Source organism: Cynocephalus volans, chromosome X, assembly GCF_027409185.1.
Source record: "Cynocephalus volans isolate mCynVol1 chromosome X, mCynVol1.pri, whole genome shotgun sequence".
NCBI classification, from domain to species: Eukaryota; Metazoa; Chordata; class Mammalia; order Dermoptera; family Cynocephalidae; genus Cynocephalus; species Cynocephalus volans.
The window spans coordinates 2,286,092-2,312,676 of record NC_084478.1 but is presented as its reverse complement, the minus strand read 5'-3'; the positions used below and the strand labels follow the sequence as shown (position 1 = coordinate 2,312,676).

Sequence of the window (26,585 nt, the reverse complement as noted above, 5' to 3'; positions counted from 1 at the left end):
GCAATTTACTCAACAAAGGTCAGGCACCTGCAGACTGGTGACGGGCTTTCATCTTCCATTGCTTTTTTGGATCCCATGGGTGGGCATGAGGGTGGGCAGGAGAGTAGAGAGGGTAGATACAGCCCCTGAGATGGAAAATACGGACACTGCAATGACTCCCCAAGCAAGGTACACTTAACCCTACTGGTTGGCCATCTCCCCACACCCTTCCCTTGGACTTGGGCTCAAACTCCAACTGAACCCAGAAAGATGGCAGGTCCCAGAGCTTTCTAATGTCCCCCTTGAGGCTGCAGGGACATGGGCAACTTCCACTTTCAAGGGCATTCCTCAGTTCATCGTAGGGTTCCTCTGGGGCCCTGGAGATGGGCTTTTCACCAATTCTTGTGATATTTTTCCAACCCTTCTCTCCTCAGTACTGCCACTTAAGGATGGGGTGGGGCTCCAGAACCATGCCAAACCTACCCAAGTGGCACCACACTCTTCAGTGGTGGATGGGGCCAGCTGTTTCCATCTTGGCTGTTGTTGTTGAATGTGTGATTTTTTAAATCTCCTTTGCTCATCTCATTGGGCATTGAGAGGGAACAGTCCTCAACGAGGAGATTTCAATTCGTTCCATCGACTTGTTCCAGAAGCCCCAGTCCCTGAATGGGAAAACCTCTCCTTGGCTTTGGTTGACTGGCTAGGATTGAAATGTTGCTTATGGGCAGACAACCATAAAACCTGATGTCTGTTCTAATGGCTGCCTCATCGAAAATTAACCCAATGCAAAGATGTAAATGAAAACATTCCAAGAAAACTCACAAATCTGAATGTGAAGCATGGTGTTTTAATCAAACTGAAGTGTCCTCTGCTCTTTGAATACGGTTCTGGTTTTTCTAAAATCTGCGTGGGCTACAACTTGGACCATGAAACTGGAGGTTTCCAACCGTTTTCTCTTTCAGAGTCTCTGCCAAACCTTTGTTTGCACCGAGAAGCTGGATTTTCATGGTCTGTGACAATTCATGTAGTCCCACGAGTGACCAACAGGTCCAGAATACACACTGGGTTTTGAAAGCAGGTGGTGGTGTTCTGTTATGAGGTAGTACCCAGCGTGGTTGAGAACAAGCTTTTATAAATGCTTTTCAGGATCATTTGCAAAAGGAAAATGCTTGGAGATGATTCTTATGCAGACAAAACATGGGCTACCATTGGAAAACCACTACTGTACACGAATCAATGATGGAATAAGATTAAAATCAGGTAATTAAGAATTAGAGGGGGAGTTGGAAGGGGTCTTCTGAGGGATGCCCAGTAGAGTCTAAACGTTGCTGTCTGCTAAACAGTTCACGTGCATATCAATATCTTGCAAACGTCCTGTTACAGGTTTGGCTCCTAACGACAGAATTAGAAGCAGTTCTGCACAGCATGTAGGAGCTCAAATGACAGATTCCCCACATTCCAACTGGGATAATCAGACTGTCTTGATTTTAGACACATGAGGCATGTGCCGGGGCCAGACCCAGGCTGTGGCATGCTCAGTATACATCAGGAGGACTGATAACCTGTGGAAAGCTCATTTCATACGGGCTGTCTTCACTGCCCAAACCTGAGCTGCTTTCCAATGAGTTTGGATCAATGTGAAATCACAATTCAGAAATCATGAATGCGTGAGGTTGCGTGCATGAAACTGACTCCATATGATAGCAAACTGTGGGGCACCTTCCCAAGAAACAGTTGCTAAGATTTAAACATCAGTGGTTTATAATCGGCAAAAAACCCAGCTCTTCCAAAGGTATCTGAAATATAAAGAACAGGACAACTTCCCTTTGGCCCAGTCCCCAAATCCAATCCCATGTACGACCTCATAATAATTTCAGTAAAACACTAGTTTTTATTTATTTTATGTATAAGAATTGTTTTATTATTATAAGTGTGAGGACTTAAGATGAAAAATCTTTAAACATGGGACATGATTCCCAAGTATTCACTCAGCAATGGGGGCTGGAGAATGACAGGTTCATTTAATATCACATGTTTTGCAAAGAAGGTGTGCTTTGATCTTTCTCTCCTGAGGACAAAATTCTGCAGCTCCTGCCTGAATAGAAATGACTGCAAAGATTAACATCCATCTATGCAAGTCGGGAGTTTGGCCAAAAGCTCTCAGGACACAGAGCTGAGCAGCCCAGCAACTGGGTTTCAGGGAGACCGACGGAAAAAGACTGAAAGAGCTGGGGACCCCCCATCATATCTTTAAACTGGGTGAGAATGAACATCTGTTCTCCGTGCATGCATTGGTTTCTTGAGGCTGTTAAACTGGGTGTCTTAAAACAATGCAAATTGATCACCTTACAGTTCTGAAGGTCAGAAGTCTCCCTGGCCTAGAATCAAGGTGTCTGCAGGGCTGGTTCCTTCTGGAGGCTCCAGGGGAGAACCCATTTCCTTGCCACCTCCTGCTTTTAGAGGCCACCACATTCCTGGGCTCGTGGCCCCTTCCTTCATCTGCAAACCCAGTGGTCCAACATCCTCCAGTCTCTCTTTCTCTGACCTCCGCTTCTATTACCAAGTACCCTTCTCTGACTCTGAGTCCCCTACCTCCCTCTTATAAGGACCCCTATGAGGACATTTAGGGACCACCCAGATAACCCAGAATCTTCTCTCATCTCAAGATCCTCAATGTCATCACATCTGCAAAGTCCCTTTTGCCAGGTAAGGACACAAGTCACAGTTACCAGGAATGAGACATGAACATCTTTGTGGATGGGGTGGGCTTTTTTCAGTCTACCGCAACCTAAATAAATGCAGGAACCCCTAATGCCTAAGCAAACTGAAAACCGGCTCTTCCTCTCCACGGTCCCCTCCCCGGGGAACCTGGGAATCAGCCTCTCTTTGCTCTCTCCTTGGGAAGCCAGCATCCGATTCTCCGTCACACCCGTGCAGTATGCAGGTACTTACATCTTCCCAATGGCATCCTTCAGGTGAGGGCAGGGTCTCATCCACTATCATGGTCTGCTCCAGAGGGCCCTGAGCAGGCCAGAGCTGGTCGGACCCCAGTGCTGAATTTGCATACGGCACCTGGGCACTGGGGGTTGAGTCTTCACACGTCTCTCCAGCACTAGGCGCTGAATCTGCAGTCGGTACCTCAACACCACTGAGGCAAACCTGCACAAAAAAATGGACACACCTAGTAAGTCCTCTCTACATCTTGTAAACTCACCTGCTGCCCTAAGGACCCCCATACCCTACCCTCTGTACTCATTAAATGACTGTCCACAGAACCACCAGATGCTAAGTCTTAAACTTCTCTCATACACAAAGCAGTGCCTAGCAAATAGCCTAGCAGAAAATAATTGGAAACTTGAAGTCTGTCTCTTGAATACAAATCAACTCCTCTTTGCTCATGTCAAATGATGACAGATGCTTTTAGCTGTCCTTGAAAAGTAGCGCCTTGCTCCACCCAAATAAAAAAAAATAGTAAAAGTTGAAATATAAATTATTTTCAATTTCCCAAGCGATGCATTTGCAGATATGTGACTCCATTTTACTAGTATATCCACCAGTTAAAAAAGAAAATCACTCAAGAATGAAAAGTTTCTGAGGACCTAATTAAAAAATTCTTTTGCAAAACAAATGCATTTCTTTGTGAACAGGCTGCAGAAACTTCACCACTTAGAGCAAATGGAGGTTATCACTATAATTTTAAAAATCAAATTGGTGTCAGTCAAAGAATATTTTAAGTCCTCTCCAATTCCTCCAATTGATATTTCAAATGATGGCTGAAAGTGGAAAATATCCACCTGAATGACACATTAATTAGTAACCGTTAGCCACTTATCTGTGAGAGCCTCTTACTCTGAAGGGGGCTAATTTAAGTAACCTGTTTCTGCATCCGTCCTATAAATCTGCTCACAGAGCATTCTCTTTTTCTAAGCCAAAAATGTAAAAAATATATATAAATTTTTTGTGAAGAAGTGGCCTGCATTCTTGTGCATGAAATATAGTGCTTGGAAGCACAGAGGGTGGATTTGAAGAAAATACACAAGGTGTTGGCCTGGACAGGTTGTCCCTGTCATCAGCTGTGGGTTTTAAGAGGCACTACCCACTTACTGTGTGTACTGGAGGTCCGTGTTTTTCATCGGCTTGAACACTCTCATAAAGAGGCAGCACGCTGCTCTGGAAGATCTTCCACCAGAGATTCAGAAAGGACACCTGCTGCTGATTGCCCAGCGCCGAGCCCTGCTCCACGACTGAGCCAGTCTGCGGATTGAACTTGTAGTTCCAAGGCTTTGTGGACCCCAAGAAGTGGACTACCTTTGCACTAGAACCAAATCTGAGAAGGAAACAAGATTCCTGATTTCTACTTAGAAGTGATTAAAAAACATCCAGCCCCCATGGGACTGCTCAAAGACACGTAGAAACCTATCTGAACAGTTTCTGATTTGCAGCTCGTTTGCCTAAATACTTTTAAAATTTATTTTTACTTAGTTTTATTTTCATGTTTCTAAAATGTGAACAATTGAATACCCTCATTTGGATACAAGGGTACATTGTATCTATTAATAACACGCATTTATGCAGCGATATGAAGTGTGCAGTCATTTCATTGTCTAAGTAACATAATCATAATCCATTGAGATCTTCCTCCAAATTGGAGAATAAATCCATCTCTTAAAAATGGGGAAAAAAATAGGCAGCACGTTAGCTCAAATAGTCATATTGTCATATCCTCAAAATGATAAGGGCAAAGAAATAGTAGCTTGTAGAGTAGATATTCCAGCTGCAAACCAGACAACTGGCTTTTTAAAATTTTTTTTACAAGATTCCAAATTATCTCCTCTCAGCTTTTTATTCTAGTTCTGTATCAGCAACCCCCAAGTCACCTTTTTAGACTGTTTGTCTTTAATCACCTCCCCATGAAATTTCATTGTCATAGTCTCAGTACACACTCATGTTCTGATATTACATCTGTGCTTATCCATTAAAAAAATAAGATTTTTTTCACTCCACAAGAACCAATTTCCACCTCCTCGGGGACAATACGGTCCCTGCTGAGAATGTACGCTGTAGAATTATTCATCCCCTTGATTATTCTCAGATTTTTTTTATCTAGCAGTAGATCTCACACTTTGTGGTCCCAGGTCCCCTCGACACAATTAAAGTTACTAAAAAACCCAAAGAGCTTTGTTCATGTGGATTCACCATGACAGAAATTTAAATGGAGAAATTAAAAAACACATATTAATTCATGTAAAACTCAACCCATTGTATATTAACATAAATTTCACATTTTTTTCATGTAAAATAACTACATATCCAAAAAAAAAAAAAAAAAAGGTGAGAAAAGAGATGTCGACTGTCCCAAGAAAAGACAGCTGGTTTCTCATTTCTTTGTCTGGGTTTGGTGCGTTGTCTTATAACATCCACGTGGTTTCCATAAAATCCCACCATATACTCATAAGAAAATAAAAGTCAAAAGGAAAAAATAGCATCTTAGAATCACTTTTTTAAAAAACAGTTTGCAAAGTGGTGGACTAATGGGTGCAAAACTATGCTACCTACCCCAAGTGAATCATTGTGCAGTCTAGGTGTGTATTGAAACAACACACAGTACCCTACCGTGGCGGGGAACCTACTGCTTGAAGGCGGGGCCGTAGGTGTACGCGGTGTTACTGCTCAGGTTGTAGGTAAATGGCAAATGCTTCTGGATGTCCGCCGTTGACCAGTCACTGAAGAAACTATTCAACAAGCCTTGGTCGGCCCCTGCATCATTAGCAGACGCAGAGAACAGGTCAGTAAAGTAACCCTGCGGTAACAAGGCAGATGTGTTTGGAGGGCTCCACGTAAACCCTCGCCTTCAGGGTTACTAATGACGTGTCTTCTCTCAGCCAGCTTCTTCTGATTTCTTCCCCAAAGTCACAGATCACCCAAACCACTAACAAAAATAAGTGCACATTCTCTTCACATTCTCCACTGATAACCCAAGAAAATAATAATAAAATTTCGTACAGTCTCCAAAGCTATCCTCTTATCACCCAACAGATTTTTTTCTGGTGGTGACAATACTTTTCCCACCATTTTTGCTGGCTTCCTTCATGCTTGTCCTTACCTAGAGGCCGCTCTTCATTGGTCCAGGACTTTCTTTTAGTTGACTAGGATTTTGACACATTTCCGACCTACTGACACCCAAAGAGATATCTGGCTATGGGTTGCTTCCTTTTAATTTTCTCCTTCATTCTGTATCAGAGGTCAGCCAAGGATCCCCTATGTCTGTTCTTGTTAATAAAGTTTTATTGGGACACAACCATGCTTATTCATATGACTCATGGTTGCTTTTCTGCTACAACTGCAGAACTGAGTGTTTGCAAAAGAGGCCATATGGCCCATAATGGTGAAAATATTTATTTTCTGGCCCCTTAGAGAAAGGTTTGCCCACCTATTCTATAAGATCAGCATTGTCCTCCTCAAGGACATTTTCAGCAGTTCTCTAAGCAGCCTACATACTCACTTACTTCTTGACTTCTTCCTATCACCCAGTCTGGCCTAATTCTTCAATTCCCTCCTTGTCTTTGAGTTGCCATTCACAGATACAAGGGTCATAGGAGTGGGGCAAAGGGGTGTGGATACAGGCAACAGCCCCATTCTCTTCTGCAATTTTCCACGTTCACCCTCACATACCATCAAAGCTGCCGTGGTCGGTGGCGTGCTGTAGCAAGTGTCTATGTGTTTCCAGAGAGGGCTGGAAGACAAACACCCCACTGTTGAAGCAATCCGGCCATCCAGGATCAGGAGCTGCAGAAAGTTCTCTCCTGTCGAACAACTCATCGATATTGGACAGCACCTGATAAAGCAAAGCACTCAGGTAGACAGCTAAAAATTGCAACCGAAGCTTTACGATGGGCCACACAGATGTTTGGTGGCTGGAAATCCATGCCCAATGTTTTGAGTGACTCTTTTCAAGATGTTTAGGCTTATCATACTCAAAGGAGAAATGTTTGTGGGTAAGATGGCTCTCCAGTTTATTTCAAGTGGTTGAAAGAACACCATGTCTGATATTAATTTATTTTCTCAAGATCCCTCATGGAATTCTCTTAATTGTATATCCTCCCTACTTTAGCAAACGTGGCCCATGAAAGGATGGAAACCCATGAATGGAGAGGTTTGCAAGTCAACAGTCTGTGATCAGTTACCTTGGAGAGCTTGAATACTAATTTCAGTTTATGCATATTGACTTTCTCAATTGTGCTCTGCCTGGAGAAAATATTACTCTGATTGTTTTTATTTTATTTATTTATTTATTTTGCTCAACCAAAACAAAACAATACAGAACTGACTTTTGACACTCCAATTTCATTTTACATTTTGATTTTCCAAAGGCTGTTTTTGAGAATGCCCACCCTTTGCTGGTACACAGTAGCTCACTACCCCAAGTGACAATCAGGGGATGTCATGATTTAAAGTCTGGGTGTATCAACCCAATGAGGACTAAACGATCCAAGACACGATTGAGGCAAAATTTTTTTTCAATTATTTTGTGTAGATGAAACAATGTGATTATAAACCGCTACTAGGGAAAGAACATGTCTTTAAATCCCTCACTATCTTCTGCAGGATCTAGCACAGCGACCATGGGCATGTCATATCTAGTTCTGATGGACTGAATCATAGTGCCCTAGACAGCAAGGTGCATATCACCTCATGGGAACCTACCAGCAAGAGCTATCAGCCTGCTGAAGGATGGAGAGATGTGGTCTTTGAGGGGTTCTTTATCCAGGGGAGAATCTCGTCCTCCCTGTCCCACTGTACTCACCAGGGTGTCTGCATCGAGGAAGACACACTTGCTGTAATCAGTAAGGGTCCAACAGTGAAGCTTCGTGAGAGTGACCCCCAGCTCTGGTCTCTTTAGAAAGGCCAGGTGGATGTAGTCGGCACTGTCTATCAAATTCACTTCAATGACCTCATCAAACACTTTGGAGAGGATGACCCTGGAAAAGACACACATTGAATACGAGAGACTGCAGTTGAATATTAAGCAGAGAACAACCTACCCTTTCAAGATGATGGCCTTTTACTGCTCACAGACATGGAACTGGCATCTAATTCCCCATCACATGCACTGCAGTCTTTGTGTTCAGGGTTTACTTTCCACCGATATCTTAGAGCTGTGCACACTATCCACTCAAGCTTAAAATGCATGTATACTTGAAAAAGATAATTGGAATAGAACCATCAAGATAAACAGACTTGGGCCATCACTTAGAAATGTAGCTTCCCTCATAAAACGCTGGGACAGAGAGAGTAGAAACCAAAAGATGTCCACTACAATGTCTATCAGTTTTTACTTTAGGTGTTCAAAACCTACATTGTTAGTTGCATACAAGTTGGGACTGAAAGTTTGAAAGATGGTACTTTTTATTAAAATAAAATTTGTCTCTGTTCCATTCGTTAATTAATTAATTAATGCTGAAATTCTACTGTATCATAGCCTAAAACATCTTGTCATGACAGAAAAATTAAGGAAGGAATAGAAAAAAATGGACAGAAGCATGTCAAAAGGATACAAGGAGTCAACCAGGAGGGGCTTGCAATTATCAAAATTGAAACAATTTAATCCACAAAATACTATATGTATATACATATCTAAATATACGTGACTCTATATGATACAGCAATTGAATAAGCAAGTAAGTGAGGGAAAAGGAGCAGGTTGACTTTTCAAAAGAATTCCAAGTAATAAATATAGAAGGGATGAGAAAATGGAAAATTATCATTAGGAAAACACCACAGTAACAATGATTCCAGACCAGATTCACTGATGGATGATCAAGTCAATAGATGAAAGTTTGAGAAGAAATAGGTTGATTGCTTAATCTTAATGTGTTTCTCCCAAGATATTTATCCATTATAAGGGGGGAAATTACAGTGGAGAACCTCAAAAGACAGTGCCTTATCTAGGTGATCACATTTAACATCACCAGTAACAAGATATAATGATATCATGTACACCCTGACATGAAGGCCTGAAAAAGTTCACCACTTCTGGTGATTTTTTTCTTCCAAAAATGCATAACCTCAGTCTAACCATGAGAAAACCCTGCACAAACCAAAATGGAAGAGCCATCTATGAAATAATTGACCAGTACTTTTGAAAGATGTCAAGGTCAAGACATGTACAGAAAGAATGAGGAGCTGTCACAGATCGGAGGCAACTATGGGATATTCAACAACTAAATTCAGCATAGGGTCTTGGACTGGATAGTGGAACAAAATCACTGTATTTTCAAAATCATTTATTTTCAACATATTTTGTTGTTACTTAAGCTGTCTTGTGTACAGTATATGGCTGAAATTTATGTTTATTTTCCAATGCTCAATGTCTCACTCTTTTTAAAGAGAGTTTTAATCCATTAACCTTTATTATAATCACTGATATATTTGGATTGAGCCCTGCAATTTTACTTTACATCATTCTTCCCTTTTTCACTTTATCAGACTTTCTACTTCTTTTTTGTAATCCTTTCCCACCTTTCATGGCATGAGTGAAGTTCTCCTCATTCCATGTATTTTCTATTAATGCTTTGAAAGTTGTACACATGAGCACCGTCTCTAGCTTCCTGGGGGTTACCACTCTTGACTGTCAGCACACGTATTTAAACTTATGTATTCTATCAGCTCTAAAGACAGTCATCGTCTATGTCTTTGTACACAAAATATGAACATTCGTATACGTTCACCCATTTTTCTCTCTTTTCTCTGCCACCTCAATCATCTTCCATGTGAAATGTTAATTCCAGATTTTTTTCGTAACTGTGCACAAATGCATTGAGACTTAACTCTCCATTTTACTCATTTATATGCTTAACACAGCTTCCCGTATACTTTCATTTTTACTGGATTCACATCTCACTTTGCTTGAGTATACCAACTAACCTTTTTCATAAAGGTCTTGGAAGGGTAGAATTTCTGAGCATTTGCATACTTGAGATATCTTCATGTTGCATTTAAAGCTAACTACAGAAGTCTCGTTTCAGTGTGATTTTTCACCAAAACAGAAGCATCAATTCTCCCAACTGGATTGATCCTGAAAGGTATTCAGGAGTGTTTCTTCATTCTCTGTGCTCTCGGATTGTACCATTTTGTACTTTTGTTTGGACTTTCTCCATTTATCCTGCTCAATAGTCAGGCACTCTTAATCTAAAATCCTTTCTCAGAGCTGAAATAAGACATGAGTTATTTTCTTTGCCTAACTCTCTCTTCTTTCCTTTCTTTTCTCCTTCCTTCCTTCCTCTTTCTCATTCTTTCTCTTCCTTTCTTCTTTTTTTCTCTCCTTCTTCCTTCTTGAAACTCTTCTTTGACAGACATTGAAGCTTCCGTGCCTATCCTTTTATATCCCCTAGCTTTCCTCTTATACTCAACATTTATTGGTACAATTTCACTGCTCATTATTGAAAGAAGCTATACCTCTCAGACATTACTATTCAATCACCAAATTTCCCTACTTTTTGCTTAGCTATTTATGGAATTTATAGCATCTTCCTGGTTATATAAAGATCCAGTGGGGAGGGCAACAGGAGTAGCACTCTATCTTACTACAAATAGCATTGTGATTTAGGTCCTTACCTCCTTTGGTTCAGCTTTGCCTGTTCCCTTAAAATAAATTCCTGGAAGTAGAGACAAGTTTCACGAACACAATTTGTTTGAAGCTACAAGCACATGCTCCTGGGTTTGTTTCTCTGCAGGAAGACCACCCTATGACACAATTGTACCACACAGCCTGGGAGAGTGGTGGTCTCACATCTCCTACATCCCTGGTCATGTATGGCCATGGCTCACTGTTGACTTTTACTGCCCTGACTACTACAAGGCATCATCTCTCAATCCTCTCAATGACTGTGAATAAAAAAATCTCCACCCATCCCGCAATATTGAATCCTTCCCACTATTTCTGGGATGTTGTTTCTGAATATGTTAGAGTTCATTTGGAGTAGACTTTGAGACAAACAAATAAAGCTTACCAACCCTAAGGCAACAGGAATCCATGAGGAAGTCATACATGCTTTTCTGGGGCCTGTCTGGCTTTACCAGGACAGTTCTATAAAAGAATATAACTCAGTCCACGCCATCAATTGAAACACAGGGCAGGTTGCAGAGGACCCCCCCAGGGATGAGTGTTGCTATGGGTCAAATGTGTCCCCCAAAAGTTCATATGTTGGAAACTTAAATTCCATTGTAACAGTGTTAAGAGAGTGGGAAATCCTATAAAGCATTTGAAAGATGGGGCCTTTGTGAGGTGATTAGATTGTGAGGGCTGTATCCTCATGAATGGATTGATCCATTCGTGGAGTGACGGGTGTGGTTCTGATGGCTTTATCAGGAGAAAAGTGAGCAGGTCAGCTCTCTCTTGCTCAGACCATTCTCACTATGTGACACCCTATACTGCTGTAGAGAGTCACCACCAAGAAGAAGGCCCTTGCTAGATGCATCCCCTGGGCTTTGGACTTCTCAGCCCCTGCAACTGTAAGAAATAAATTGCATTTTTTTAATAAATTACTCAGTTTCAGGTATTCTGTTATCAGCAATAGAAATAGACAAGTACAAGTGTCTACTTCTATGGGCATCTTTCCCAACTATGAACCTCCTGGAGCCTCTGGTCTAAATCTGAAAGGCCAGAGGCTTGGACACAGGACAATGTCCCTGTGGCCAAATATACTTTCTTCCCTTTCCTTTCTTTCTGGGGCCTGAATGGCTTATTTTAGACAAGACAAAATACAAGGTAGGCATCAAATAATTTGAAATATTTATAAGAGAATGGGTTATAGCCAATTTGTTTCCAATTACTAGTTTTTTTGTTTTGTTTTGTTTTGTTCTTTTTTTTAAAATTTCTGAAATGGATAATTTCTTCACCAATTTTAGTTTTTTCTCTCTAAGTACCACTTTAACTGCCTTCTTTGGTTTGTCTAGGCAACATTCACATTGCTATGATTTTCTTAGCATATGAGGGTACTTCAAAAAGTTCATGGAAAGATTCATGTTATCTTTTAACTCTATTTTTCCATAGACTTTTTGAAGGATGCTACTATATTTCAATATTTCACATGTTCACTGGTCAAGTTGTTTAGGGAGCAAATCTGGTTTAAAATGTCTGAGAAGATACTGGGTTTTTTTTGTTTGTTTGTTTGCTTGCTTTTTAGTTCAGCTATTAACGTCTAGATTTATTATATCCTAGTCAAAGTATATAAGATTTAACTCCTGTTTCAAGCAACATATTAAATGCGTCTTTGTCCCACTAGTATAAAATCAATTTTTCGAAGTGGTCTTGGTTGATAAGAGAGAAAGATTGTTGTTTACATAATGCATAATGTTTAAGAGAAACTTACGCATTATTCATTAGACACATTTACTTGCCTTATTTGTGGGTTAAAGACTAAAAGGGCTTTTTTTAAAAAAATGATACCCCTGCCACCATTCTTCCCTCTTTCCCTGGATATCTAAAAGATTTTGTTTATATGCTTTACATAATGATAGCGGGTGCATAAAGAAACATTACAAGTATTCTTAAAATATGAATTTTACACTTGGTTATCTAATGCCTCTTGCCTGAATTCTTAAAGTCAGAAAAAAATAATATATAAACCCTGCTTTTCTTTTTGTCTATGTAGTATCCAAAATACCTCTGTCCATTGTTTATTAAATAAGTATATTGGGTAATATAGATTCTTTTAAATTTGCACAATGATAGAGTTTGGCTCTGTTGCCCCCCAAAAACTCATGTGGAAATCTGATCCCTAACGTGGCAGTGCTGGGAGCTGTTTGAGTCATGGGGGCAGATCCCTCATGAATGGATTAATGCTCTCTTTGGAGGTGGAGGTAGTGAGTAAGTTCTCACTGTATTAGTTCCCATGAGAGCTTGTTGTTTAAAAGACCCTGGCACCTTCTCTCTCTCTCTTGCTTCCTCTTGCCATATGATCTGCTTGTACCCACTGGCTGCCTGTCATTTTCTCCCATGAGTAGAAGCAGCCTGAGGCTTGCACCAGATGCAGCTGTCCCAGAATTGTAAGCAAATAAACCTCTTTTCTTTATATATTACCCAGTTACAGGTATTGTTATAGCAACACAAAAACGGACTAATATGCACAGTTTCATAAAACTTTTCACAATAATGATTTATCCTTAATACTAGGCTTTTACTCACTTCCTGTCCTGCTGAAAAGAACATTCTCTGAGAGCTGGCCAGGGTAAATTCACATCACTTATTTAATGATTTAGGAAACGAGAAGGCGGAAAGCCCCTGCCAGGTGAATTCCCACAGTTTTCCACTATGTAAGGAAGTCTCCGTGCCTGGAGCTGAGGTCTTTTTCATTCTCTAGTGCAGCTTCCTTTTCTGGTACCATCTCTAACTGGGACAACCCCTTCCTGGAACAGCTGTCCAGCACAATGGAGACAAGACCCTGCAAATCTCTCAGAGATTTCACACAATACCTCTTTGTGCTCCTGTTCTCAAGTGCTGCTCATTCTCAACGCCCCTGGTGGGACTGTAAATTGGTTGAGCCATTATGAAAAACACTGTGGAGGTTCCACAAACAACCACAGATGCTGCCATGCTATCCGGCAATCCCACTGCTGGGTATACACCCCCCAAAATGGAAATTTTCCTGTTGAAGGGATACATGCACTCCCATGTTTATTGCAGTTCTATCTGCAATAGCCAAGTTATGGAACCAACCTAAATGTCCATCGACAGAAGACTGGATAAGGAAAAGGTGGTTTATATACACCACGAAATACTACTCTGCCATGAAAAAGAATGAAATTCTGCCATTTGCAGCAACATGGATGAGCCTGGAGAAAATTACGTTAAGTGAAATAAGCCAGGCATGGAAAGAGAAATATCACGTGTCCTCACTTGTACATGGGAACTAAAAATTAATGAATTAATTACAAATAAATAAATAAATAGATAGATAATAAATGATGATAATAAGTTGCAGTTTTAGGAGAGAATAGAACTGTGATTACCACAGGCAGGAAAGACAAATGGAGAGAGGGGACAGTGAGAGGTTGGTTAATGGACACAGAACAGCTAGACGGGAAAAGTAGGTCCTAGTGATGTACAGCTGAGCTGGGCATTTACAATTAACAATAATTTACTGCAAGGTATCGAATGGTTAGAAGAGAAGAGATCCAATGTCCACGTCACAAACACATGATTATGTTTTGCAATGACGAATATGCTGATTACCCTGATTAGATCGTCACACATTGTATCCATGTATTGAATTATAACTCTGTACCCCACAAATATGTATCATAAATATGTCAACTCTTGCCTGGAGCTGTCACCTTTCAGGAAGGTCTCCTCTGACCTCCCAGGAAGGGGACCCTCCACTACTCTTCCAGGCTTATCCTGCACACTAACACCAAGCCCTATATCCAGTCAGTCCTTTTCAAAAAAAAAAAAAATCAAGAGAAACACAGAACTAGACATACATTGAATGAAACACCCAAGCACAACCACCCAGGAACACCCATACATGTTACTGGAAAAGTCCAACAGAAGGACTTACATTCAAGAGGAAGTAGATACCTATTCTACATATTGGAAGACTGAACAGAGACAAAAATGAAATTCTGTGACTTTGGGGCTTAAATCTTTAACTTGTTTGAATAATAGTTGCTTTGCAAAGTTTCCGCCCCACCTCCAAAAAATGTTGGCTTATGAAATTCCATAGTGGAGAGAGTGAGTAACAATACACGTTATCACTTTTTAAGTATTCCAAATTCAATCACACAGCATGACAGATTTTTCTGCTTCTATCATGACTTAAAGGTACTTTACAAATAGGAGACGCCCACCATGATCACCGGCCATCTAGGTCCATGAACAGAGGTGGCTGGCCATCAGGACCATTCCTGGGACCTCCTAGGGTACAGGGGACCTTCATTCTACCAGCAGAGCCTGCTGTGCACAGGTAATATCTCCACATCTCACCTGAGCCGGCTGGACACCTGAGGCGAGATCAACACCGCCAGTTTTCTCGTTGCCCTGTGGTTCCTCAGTGACTGCCCCAGGACCAGGGCGCCCTGGCAGTAGATGTCATTGGTGGCCAGCGTGACAAAGGCCTGGTCAGCCACTGTGGAAATCGACAAGACAGCAGAGTTACACTCCTGAGGGGTCTCATGGTCACATTTCTCCCTGCTCACACTTCTCAACTTGTACCCAGCAACAATTCTACAGTGTTTGTTAGTGACACTTATCATTTATCTATTCGTCTGTCTATCCATCTGTCTATCTTTCTATCTATATCTTCTTACCTACCTATCTATCATATACTTATCTATCATCTACCTATATCTACCTATGAATCATGTATCAATCAATCTATCATCTATATATCTACCTACCTGTCCATCATCTACTTATCTATCACCTATCTATCCATTTACTTATCTACCAATCTTCTATCAATATGTCAATAATCCTCTACCTGTCTGTAATCTATCGTCTATCTATTTTTATTATCTGTCAAATCTATCAATCTATCTAACAACTATTTAACTACGATCTACCTATGTATGTATCTATCTGCCATCTACCTGTTTATAATCTATTTATCTAGAATCTATCTATGTATCTATCATCTACTGATCGATCTGTCACCTAATTATCATCTACTTATCTATCTTCACACACATCCTGTCAAAATAAATAAATAAATAAATAAAACCAATTCAGGAAATCGTGCAGGGAACCCCTAAGCATGAGACACCAACCAGAGTGCTGTTAAATTTCCTGCTGCTACAATATCACAGACATGTGTAGCTACGATCTCTTATTTTATTTTTCATTAGTCTTGAAAACTCACCCAAAGGGTTTAGTTCTTAGCTGACAAAAACAGCAAAAAGTGAAAGCGACAGTCTAATTGCCTGCATTACAGCAAAGACGCCCACTCTACTTTAAAAAGCTGTGTTCCGTGAAGAAGCAGCCAGACGTGTCAATTAAATTCTGCACAAACCAGTTGTTAAAAATACCTTGGCTCAAGAATCTATGAGGCCACGGAGATGGGAGAAGAGATATATCGTCTCATCGACCAAAATGTTCTGTTTCCTAAAGTTCCAACAGAAGAGGAAGAAACTCTCCCAGCAGGTCCTCCTTATGGCCATTTAAAGTCTAAGTGCACACGGATGATGTGATCTTTCACAGTGACTTTTAAACATCTTGATTCTTGGGCCCCCAAGGGCTTGCTGCCTGGATGAAGGGGACGGTGGGGAGGAAACACAGAAACACTGAAAAATCCCATGCACTATGTGGGCTGGCCGCTGTCTACAGAATTTAAAATTCACTGCATGCAGCCGGGAGGCAGAACACACAGACTTGTGGTTCCCAAAGACCAGAGCGTCCTCCTGTCCAGACCTCAGGGCCCTCCCAGAGGAGGCAGCACTCCAGCAAGGCCCCACAGATGCACACGCACCCTAAATAGAACAAACAGGACAAACACGCTCTGCTGCTTACTTCCCCGGGGCTCTCTGTCTCCTTGACCTTCACATTCCACATGTGCCTGTCACAACAGGCTCCTGTCTATGTTTTCCCCACCCTGTGGATTAGGAAGGCATGAGAATCCCAGCATCTCCACTGTGAGCCAGTGTTACAGACCACAGATCCAGAATTCAAGTCTGCATAGCAATATATAGAGATCATGTATATCTCTCTTCCTGTGTCATCCATCTATTTCTATCTATGCCTATTATCTATCTGTCATGTACCGAGCTATCATTTATCAATCATTTATTTATCATTTTGTTGCTTTGCCCCCCATGGATTCATCACCCCACTTCCCCTGGGTGATGGAGCCACAAAGGATTACTCAAAGCCCATCTCTTCTGAGCAGTGAGAGGCCCCGAAGTGATTAACTTCCCTGGGACCCTCAAACGAGAGGCATCCCTTCCTCGGGAAATTAACAGTGAATTGGGGTTCTCTTCCTGCATTTATTTTCCAGGACAAGAAGTTACTGGAAGAGAACATAGGTGGGGTTATAGTTTAACAATATAGGCTGGTAACTTTCAGTGAAACAAGCCAGATGACATTCCAGTAGACAATTAAGTGATCTTACAGCAATTTCTCAGTATCTTTACATATTAATCAGTAACTTGTCTGTCTTTGAACCAGCAACCCTGCTGTGCCACAAATCTTTATCTTACAGCAGAGATTTATAGCCTGAGAAAAATTTCCAGTCCTCCACAAGTTCAAGGCTTTGGAAAACCAGTCCCTGTGAGGTACATTTGCTTTATGAATATTCTATATCATTTATCAATCATCTATTTATCTACCAATCCATTGCCTATCTACAGTCTATAGATTACATATTTACGATGATCATCTCTCTGCATCTACCTTCCATAGATTATACATTTATATCAATGTATCATCTATGTACATCGTATAAATTACATATTTACATCTATCTATCATCTGCCTATCTATATCTACAGTCTATAGATTATAAATTTATACTTATCAATCATCTATCTATAGCCTATAGATTACGTGTTTATATCTATCATTGATCTATCTACAGTCTACAGATTATATATTTATATCTATCAAATTATTTCTCAGGAGCAGGCATGGCTGTCAAGGACCCATTCACTCATCTGAAGTGACTTGGCTCTTTTGACTCTAAGCAGAGAGACCGAAGAGGAAACAAACATCCAGAATCCTGGTCAGCGAAGGCCAAAGATGGTTTAGGCAAAGGTGCCATTTGAGATTTGTCCCCAAACCTCAACACTCAGACAGTGTCGAAAACAAGGCCAGATCTCTGGCCCTCTCAGGGCTTCCCCGATCCATATCTTGACAGAGGGTGGATGCAGAAAGAATCACCAAAGTTCACAGTAAGCATCCTCGGACCTAAATATATGACTTAATTAGAGTCCGACCCTTCCAGGCTGACTTTCTTTTTAATTGAGGTGAAATTCACATAATATAAAATGAACCATTTTAAAGTGAACGACCCAGGGGGCATTTATCACATTCACCATGTTGTATAACCACCACCTTTATCTAGTTCCAGAACATTCTCATCACCCCAAAAGAAGACCCCATCCCGATTAGCAGTCCCTCCCAGTCTCCTTCCCCAGCCCCTGGCAGTCACTAATCTTCTTTCTGTCTCTACAGATTTGCCTATTCTGGACATTTCATGCAAATGAAATCAAACACCATATGGTCTTTTGTGTCTGACTTACTTTACTGAGCATCCTGTTTTCAAGGTTCACCCACGTTTTTACCAAGAAAACCTCAACTTATCATCTATCTATTTACAGTGTATAGATTATATATTTATATCTATCTACAATCTATTGATTATATATTTCTATCTATCTGTCATCATCAGCTGTCATGTGTCTATTTATCTATCCATAGTTTTTTTTTTTTTAAACAACAACAGGGTTTTAAAAGATATTAATGGCAACTATTATTCATTTAGATATTTTCAAAGCACTGAGCTCTGATCAAAATTACTTCCCCCAAAGAGGCATAGTGGCCTTTTCTTCCTGGGGATAAACATATTTGGTTTCTGGGAATTCCACAAAATTTCAACAAATTCTCCCATTTCCAGCCTCTGCCCCATTAAAATGTTTACAGGAAATCTTCCAAGGAAAGATGGAGAAAGGGATCCTCCCAACGTCCCCTACCCTATCTGTGAGATGAAAGGAGAGCGGGCTAAAAGGAGTTCTGGAAAACACAAGTGTGGACCCCAAGCCACCAACGAGGCGGAAGGGGACTATCAGCTAGTGTGAGATTTCACAGATCTCTGGCTGGAGGGATACAGAAGTCAGGGGAAATAAGGCTGCTGTGAGCATGTGAGGAGGAAGACCCCACGAGAAGCACAATGACCAGACAGACAGCCCACGTCCAGCCCACTGGGACACACATGCCAAGGACAGCAGGGGACAAGAGGCCAGAAACTGGGGCATTTGCTGAAATTCTGCAGAATTCTCAGAATCCACATATGCTCACCCCCAGGGAAAAAGGTAATAGGATCTACCCTAAAGAAAACAAAAAACAGGCTGAAAAAAATTCACCACCACATAGAAGTGGAATTCCTGACCTGTAACATAACCCTGGCAAATTCAGAGCAGCTGGCAAGCCTCGCATGTAGGCAGAGCTCAACGGGCACGACTCATTTTTAAATATGTAGATGTGAAGGACTGCCAGATATTTGAACAAAACCTTCAACACAAAAGAGAGAACTGGAAAGTTAGGAGGTGGGGTGTGTAGGACCCCAGAGGTACCAAACAGCCCGGGGAACAGAAATTCAAGGAACAAAGAAACAGACAAACATACAAACTCCAACCAAGGGACTGAGGGGAAAATGCACAGAGCTCCAGAAACCAAGAATCAAGTGTTATCAGTAAGAACATTACAGAGATAAGAAATTAGTCCCCAGAAATTAAAAACAGGATTTGCTAAAATGAAAATGGAGTAACAGAATGTTTGAAAATGTCATGGAGAAAATCTCTCAGAAAGTAGGATAAATAGACAAATGGAAAGTTAGAGAGAGCCAGAAACCTACAGGATTAATTCAGGAGGTTTACCCGCATGGATACTGGAATGAGAAAATTGAGGAAAAACTTTTTTAAAAAGAGAGAGAGAGAGAAGAAAAGTTTTCAAAGAAATTAAACAGGAAATTTTCTCAAGAGCAGAAAGTCTGGATTTTCAGATTGCAAAAGCCCAGAGAAAATGCAGAATTTAAAAACAAACAAAAAACAGTCTTCATCCTGAGAACATTTTTCTTGGGATTTCAAAACACCAAACATAAAAAGAAAATCCTAAAATCTCCTACAGGATGCAAATAAAATAAAAATGCAAGTTAACCTACAAAGGATGGAAAGCAGACTTTTTATCAGCAAGAGTGGCTGGTAGAAAAAGCACCAATATCTAAATTCTGAGAAAATAGTCTTCAACCTAAAATTCTATATTCAGACCAAACAGCATGGATTCTGCACTATTATCCACCACAGGCCATTTCTTATGAAGATACTTGAGTATGTATTCCAAATTGAATATACGCTTATATTAATTTCATTTAAGACATATATACTTTTCTTTTTTCCTGTTTTGTAGAGGCTGGCAGGTAGGGGGATCTGAACCCATGACATTGGTATTAAAAGGCTGAGCTCTAACCAACTGAGCTAATGTGCCAGCCCCATAAAAATATATTTTTTTAAATGCTAAGGCAGATGGCAAAGTAAAAACTAAGACAAACATATACGTATTGGAAAGAATCATAAGCAAACTCGTATAGAACTGAAAACAAGTACCATTTGCAGTGTTTCCTCTTTTACTGGCTGCATTGTAACTTTTATGTAATCTCCAATGTATAGATTCTTTAAATCTGAGTAACCGTGTTCTGCATGGTCTGAATTAAAGAATACAGAGGAAAAGGAGCTCATCGTTTGGGGAATGTGACGAGAAAGGTAAGAGAATCCCAAGAGAGTTGGGCTTCTGTTTTGAGATTTCTCCTCCGATTATTCTGACTCTACTTTCAAGGCGCCTCTGAAGCTCGTCACTTAGATGGAGAATGTACTTGAAATCACATTCCAAAGGCCATATTGCTGGGTTTTCCTCCAGAAACAGGTGACTGAGGACAGACCACGCGACTTGGTCCTACAAGAACGAGCTTGGCAGAATACTTACTCCATCCATCCTATTGCTCAGTGAGAAGGAATCCACTTGTCTCCGATCCCAGGTTTTGACCTGAGCTCTTAAGGAATAGAAAGCCACCCCCACCTCCTCCCTGTAGATTCCTTTACAGATCATCGCTTTCCTTGGTCCTTACAATAGCCCCCTAACCCCATCTTCTCTCCCCGAAACACAGAGATGTCACTGGCTGCCCTGAAACTTAACCCAACATCTGTGGTTTCTCCACGGGCTGCAAATGTAAGTCCAGTCCATAGTCTTGCTCGTTCCATCTCCTACACTCAGCTCCCATGTCTGGCCAGAATTCCCTGGGTCTTCAAACACCTCCTATGGGTGGGACAGCAGTGGGCTACTCTCATTCCCTAACTCACTTGGAACTCACTCTCCGAACAGGCGTATGGTAGCTGCTGGGAAGACCACCTGTTCCCTGAAGACCTTCCTCCAACCCTCCTCCCCAGTCAGCCCTTCTCATCACGGCCTCTCACTCCCACGTTGAAGGCACCTTTGTCTCTTGTGGCAACTTACCTTCTCTGCTGGTTTTGCTTACTGGTGGGCTTTTCTCTGATGCCTTTCCACAGTAAACTCCTGCATGAGTTTTGCAGGGCTGCTGTGAGAAAGGTCCACTCCCTGGGGGGCTTAAACCATAGACATTTACTCTCTCCGAGTTCTGGAGACCGGAATTCCAAAATCAAAGCTCTAGGGGAGGATCCTTTCTGCCTTTTCTAGATCCTGGTGACTCCAGGTGTCCCTGGGCTTGTGGCCACTCCAGTCTCTGCCTCTGTCTTTACGTGGCTTCTCCTCTGTGTGTGTGTCCAGAATGATCACATCTAAAGACCCTCAAGTTAATTACATCTGCAAAGACCCTATTTCCAAATAAGTTCTGATTCACAGGTTCTGGGGGTCAGGACATGGACATATCTTTTGGGGGCCACCATTCAACCTCTTACAATCGTATCCAGCTCCCTCCAGAGGCTCCAGGGGAGGATCCTTCCTGCCTCTTCCAGCTCCTGGTGGCTCCAGGTGTCCCTGGGCTTGTAGATGCACCACTGCAGTCTCTGCCTCTGTCTTCACGTGGCTTCTCCTCTGTGTCTGTGTGTCTCCTCTTCTTAGATGAACACTTGTCATTCAATTTAGGGCCCACCCTATATCCAGGGTCCTTAACCAATTCTATCTGCAAAGGCCCTATTTGCAAATAAGGTCCCATTCACAGGTCCCGGGAGGGTATGAGCTTTGAGGGACACTGTTCAACCCAGTCTGCAATGCTTTGTACCTGAGATGCCCACATTCAGGCACCTGCTTAGAGAAAGAATGAAGGATGGAATGAAGGTGGGGTGGGGGAAGAAATGACATGGTGAAGGGACAGAAGACAGTCTGTGTGCGCCCAAGGATCTGCTCTCCATTTCTTGTTCTTTGTGAATTCATTTTCCAGGCACCTCCCATGCATGAGGCTCCATGCTAAATGTTGGGTCCAACTGTCGACAAGGTACAATCTCTGTCTCCAGACACCTGCAGTCCAGTGGGGAACGGTGGCAGCAGTAAGAAATGAACAGTGTCGATACCATGCAGCAATTGCTCTTGAAAACAAAATACCACAGTCAGCAGAGTTTCCCAAAGATGTGCCATCTAAGCGGAGGGCCAAAAGGCCAGGAAAAAGTTATCAATCCACCAATCGATCAATAAACAAGAATCAATATGGCCATTTTTGAATCCAGGAATGTCTAGACACAGTGCACAAAAGCTCCATCATTAATTTCCACCCCAGCCCAGAAATGCACTTCACAGACAAGAAAGCTGGGGCTTCAGTGATTGATTAATTGTCTGAGGTCACCTCTAACAACAAAGCCTGCAAATGCCCTCGGAATAGCTATTCTGTCCTGCCTCCAGCAATAAACTAAACTAAAAATAACAAAAAGCCGGGAAAGACTGAATCCAGCAAGGACAAATTCTTGAGCCGAGGTGAGAGGTGCAGATCAGAGAATGCATAGACTTTGTGGAGAACTAGTTCTCCCAGTGTGGCTGGAGCCTGAGAACAAGGCGTGATTAAATCAGGTAAGGTCAGAGAAGCTGGTTTAAGGTAACACTCAGAACTTTTCTTTTATCCCAAAGGTTACAAGGAGCTCTGCGAGGGCTCCAAGCAGTGAAAGAAGGTCCCACTGCATTGGAGAAGGGTCTCTCTGGCCCTCCAGACAGGAGGAAGACATAGCTGAGTTTGCATAAAGCCAGGTACTGGGGAAAGCATAAGAGAAATGGCCAAGTGATCCAGCACTGATGACTGAATGCACGCTTTTATAGCTAATCATGAGGACATCAATAGAACTGTTACAATCAATGGGTATGATGGGATGAATGTGAGCCCCAAAATCCGTATGTCGAATTCCTAACCTCCAGGACCTCAGAATGGGACTGTATTTGGAGACAGGATCTTTACAGAGGTGATTAAGGTAAATGAGGTCATTAGAGTGGGCCCTGATCCAACCGGACTGACGTCCTTACAAGTAGAGGCGATCAGGACACAGACATGCACAAAGGAATGACCATGTGAGGACACAGGGACAAGACACTGTCTACAAGACGAGAGAGGCCTCAGGAGGAACCAGCCCTGCCACGCCTTGATCTCAGACTTCCAGCCTCCAGGACTGTGAGAGGATAACTGTCTGTTGTCTAAGCCACCCGGTCTGTGGTGCTTTGTTATGGCAGCACACGCAGACTCACACAATGGTCTTTTAAACTTAGGGACCTGAGCGGAAGGAAGCAAAGCAATCACCTGGTAACTCCTTAAGGTTTAACTCCACATTCAACAGTCCTTTATAAGCCGGGAAACCATCTTTTCCTGCCAAACTGTATTTCCATCATTGTAACTGTCTATTTATTTTACATTTAAGCAACCCGGATCTTTCTCAAATAAAAAAAAAAAAAAGGTCCCAACAAAGCTATGGAAAGAGCTGATTTATTTTGTTGTTGTTGTTGTTGGACATTCCTATAAAGAGTATTAAATTATTTCTAACTACAAGGTAACATCAAGACATGAAAACTATCTCACCCGATCCTTTTCTACTCATTTATCCTCTCCTCAGCCAGAAGCCCCTCCCCTGCATCGTAACAATGAAAAATGAAACCTAATTAGCTGGACTTATGTTCATTCATTGTTGGTAAAATAAGCTCCCATCGAAAAGTCATAAAGCCAGGCACCAGAAAAAATCTATTTTCAATTGCTTGATGTTTCTGATCCACTTGGTTTGGACACATCTGCTGCTTTCTTGTGACACATCTAAGGCAGACAGGAGCTGAGAGGTCCTGGGAGAGGACAGAATTGCCGTGGTCCCTGCAACGACACACATCACCCAGGAAGTCTTTGGGGACCTGGATGGTGGACGTGTGGAGGGAGTAAAGATGGCCCACGGATGCATTAACAGCCAAGGTAGTGAGAGCAGGCCCCTTTTCCCAGAGGCTCTCTGAATCGTGGGGAGACAGACAGGGTTGCCTTCAGAGAGAGTTTTATGGAACCACTGGGCACCTTGTCTCTCTCACTGGTTTAGGATGAGCAGAATATTGATCATATTAACACCATTTCAAGACAGCAACAGCAGTTGGAAGAGCCCCCTCTCTGGTGACCAGGGTCCTAAGGCTCCAACTCTCACTCTGGATAAAAAACATGCACCTGTGAAGGTCGGCCACCATGGGCTCCGGAAGGATGCTGCAAAATCCATCTAAAGCAAAAAGACAGACCAGCGGATTTTAATGTAACAAAGGATAAAAAATGGATTAATAGGTGTTCAGATTCCACACCTCCTCGCCTTTATGAAACTACCAATCGTCAAGTTTTGGTGCCGCAGCAAAGCACTATATCCATAATCATCCAGTGCTACCCAATGCGTTGAAAGAGTGGGTTTGGCGTCAGTGCCCAATGTGAGAACAAAAAATACACCTGTCACTCTATTCCAGCCCCAGGTCTCACCAAACCAAGTCCAGCCCGGAGATCACAGTGACTGAGAGTTCAATAAGGAACCTGTGAGGAATGTTTATTTCTGTCCCCTGCCTGTTTAAGCCATCTTCAGAAATAACATCGGCATCTTTCTCCTCTTCCCTTCTACTCAGAGCTGGGTTTTGTTTTCTGCAAAGAGCTGAACCCCCACACTAGGTCTTCTAGCACATTCCAGTGCTGATCATGATGGGTCCTGATGTCCATCAGTGAATGCTGCCATTGTACAGGCCCTCGCAGCCTTGGGGAACGTGTGGTTTTCACTTTGGAGAGCTCCAAACCCGTCCCTGAAACAGAACCTCTTTTCTGCTGCTTCTTAGAACAGAATCTTACAGAACACCATGTAAAAATGACCCTTTTCTACCCCTGCCCCGACAGAAAACAGGATAGAAAGCAGCTCAGTGATTTACCAAATCCCTCCTCAGAATGAAAAATAATCTGTGACATTGGTTTGTTTTCAAATGCACCCATGAATCATCAAGTCTGGTCTGGTAGGTGAAGGAGGTGTCTTAATAAAAAAAAAAAAGGAAAGAAAGAAAGAAAGAAAGGGACTGGCATCTTTCTTACCAATTGGGGTTGTAATGCATCCTTGCATTTCTATGCCTCTTAAGTCAACTGTCCACATCTGGGGTCAGGCCTTACTTAAGTCCCTTCCCGTTCTCCATTCCAGGCCTGCTGCCTGCTGGGGTGATTAACCCCAGATCTTTATCAGAAAAAGACATTAAGCCCATGGTCTGAGCTCTGAGGGCCCCACGGCACCGTCTCCTTAGAGTTTTAAGGGCATATTATGGGCACAGGCATTTTCCCACCAGCCTTCCAGGCAGGGAGCAACTCGAGCCATTTCAACGCTATTCCCAAGAAACTAGCCCATTTAAGCTTCCAGGGCTACCTGTCACAGAAGGAAAATTGTGAAATCTCAAGGCCCCTTAACATGTGATAAGTCACCCCCTTGCCAGATGCTGAGATCCACCCGCATCTCCAACAGCATCGGAGGCGCCTGGGCTCGGGGTGTGGGACAACCGTGCGCTCAAAGCAGGGGTCTCCCCAGCGCAGACCCCTCTCGCGCGTGCCAGCAGGGACAGGGAGGCTGAACCCGAGGAACACTGCGCTACTCACCCGGCATGGTCCGAGGCGCGGCGCGCGGTGGGCGCAGAGGGGCCGGCGTGCGCCTGGGCGCTGTGGGTGGACTCTCCAGGCCCCGCGGGCGACAGAGCAGAGGCGCCGTGTCCAGGGCACCCGCGTGGAATTCCAGGCCCGCCTGCAGGCGACAGCGCGGCGTTCCCGACACCCTCCGCTGAAGCCCCCGCAGGCCTCCCGCGTCCCTCCACCGAGCTCTGCGCCCTGCACGTGGTCTTCCCCTGCCCTGGGCCCGTTCAGATAAGCCTTGAGCCCCTCGTGCACTTGGTGGCAGCGTCTGCACGCCCCCCGCCTGGGTCCCCACGTGTCCCGCACCTCCTCCTGGCTCTGCCTTGCTCTCGACCCCCCGGCCAGGGTCCCCACGACCCCCGGCCCCGCTGAAGAACCATCTGCAGCCCCGCCGCGCCTCCTGCCATGCACGAGCATCCTCGGCCTCCCACCCTGGGCCGGCGCCCCCAGGTCCCCCCTGTCTCCACCCTGGCCCACCGCAGCGCCCCTGGTCCCCGCGGTACTCACTCTCTGTGCGCCCGGGTAGATGCTGCCCTACGGCCCCCCGTGGGCCCCCAGCGTCTCCTCCGCGCTCTGGCAGCCTCTGACCCGGACCGACGCCCCAGAGCCCCACACCCTTCCCCCGGGCTCTCACTGCCTCGGTCTCCCGGCGCTCCCGGGGCCAAGGCCTCCTCCAAGCTCCCGGCACCACTGCGCCCCCCGCCCCTTCTGCGCGTCCCGGAAGCCTCAGCCTCGGGCCGGCGCCCCGTCCCCCAGCGCCGCGCACCCCTGTGTCTCCGGCACCTTCTCGCG

General features: G+C 43.1%; 1 protein-coding gene across 1 annotated transcript in view; it reads right to left on the bottom strand.

Annotated features, from left to right (window-relative positions):
- GYG2 (glycogenin 2) overlaps window positions 1–26,210 on the bottom strand; it is a 38,881-nt gene extending 12,671 nt beyond the window's left edge. Inside the window, exons 1-7 of the mRNA XM_063083758.1 lie at window positions 25,631–26,210; window positions 14,963–15,104; window positions 7,784–7,958; window positions 6,652–6,814; window positions 5,610–5,736; window positions 4,084–4,306; window positions 2,932–3,138 (exon numbers count right to left, since the gene is read on the bottom strand). Coding sequence (XP_062939828.1) covers window positions 2,932–3,138; window positions 4,084–4,306; window positions 5,610–5,736; window positions 6,652–6,814; window positions 7,784–7,958; window positions 14,963–15,104; window positions 25,631–26,210 — 1,617 coding nt within the window. The remainder of the gene's footprint in view (window positions 1–2,931; window positions 3,139–4,083; window positions 4,307–5,609; window positions 5,737–6,651; window positions 6,815–7,783; window positions 7,959–14,962; window positions 15,105–25,630) is intronic.
- Window positions 26,211–26,585: the final 375 nt, after the last annotated feature.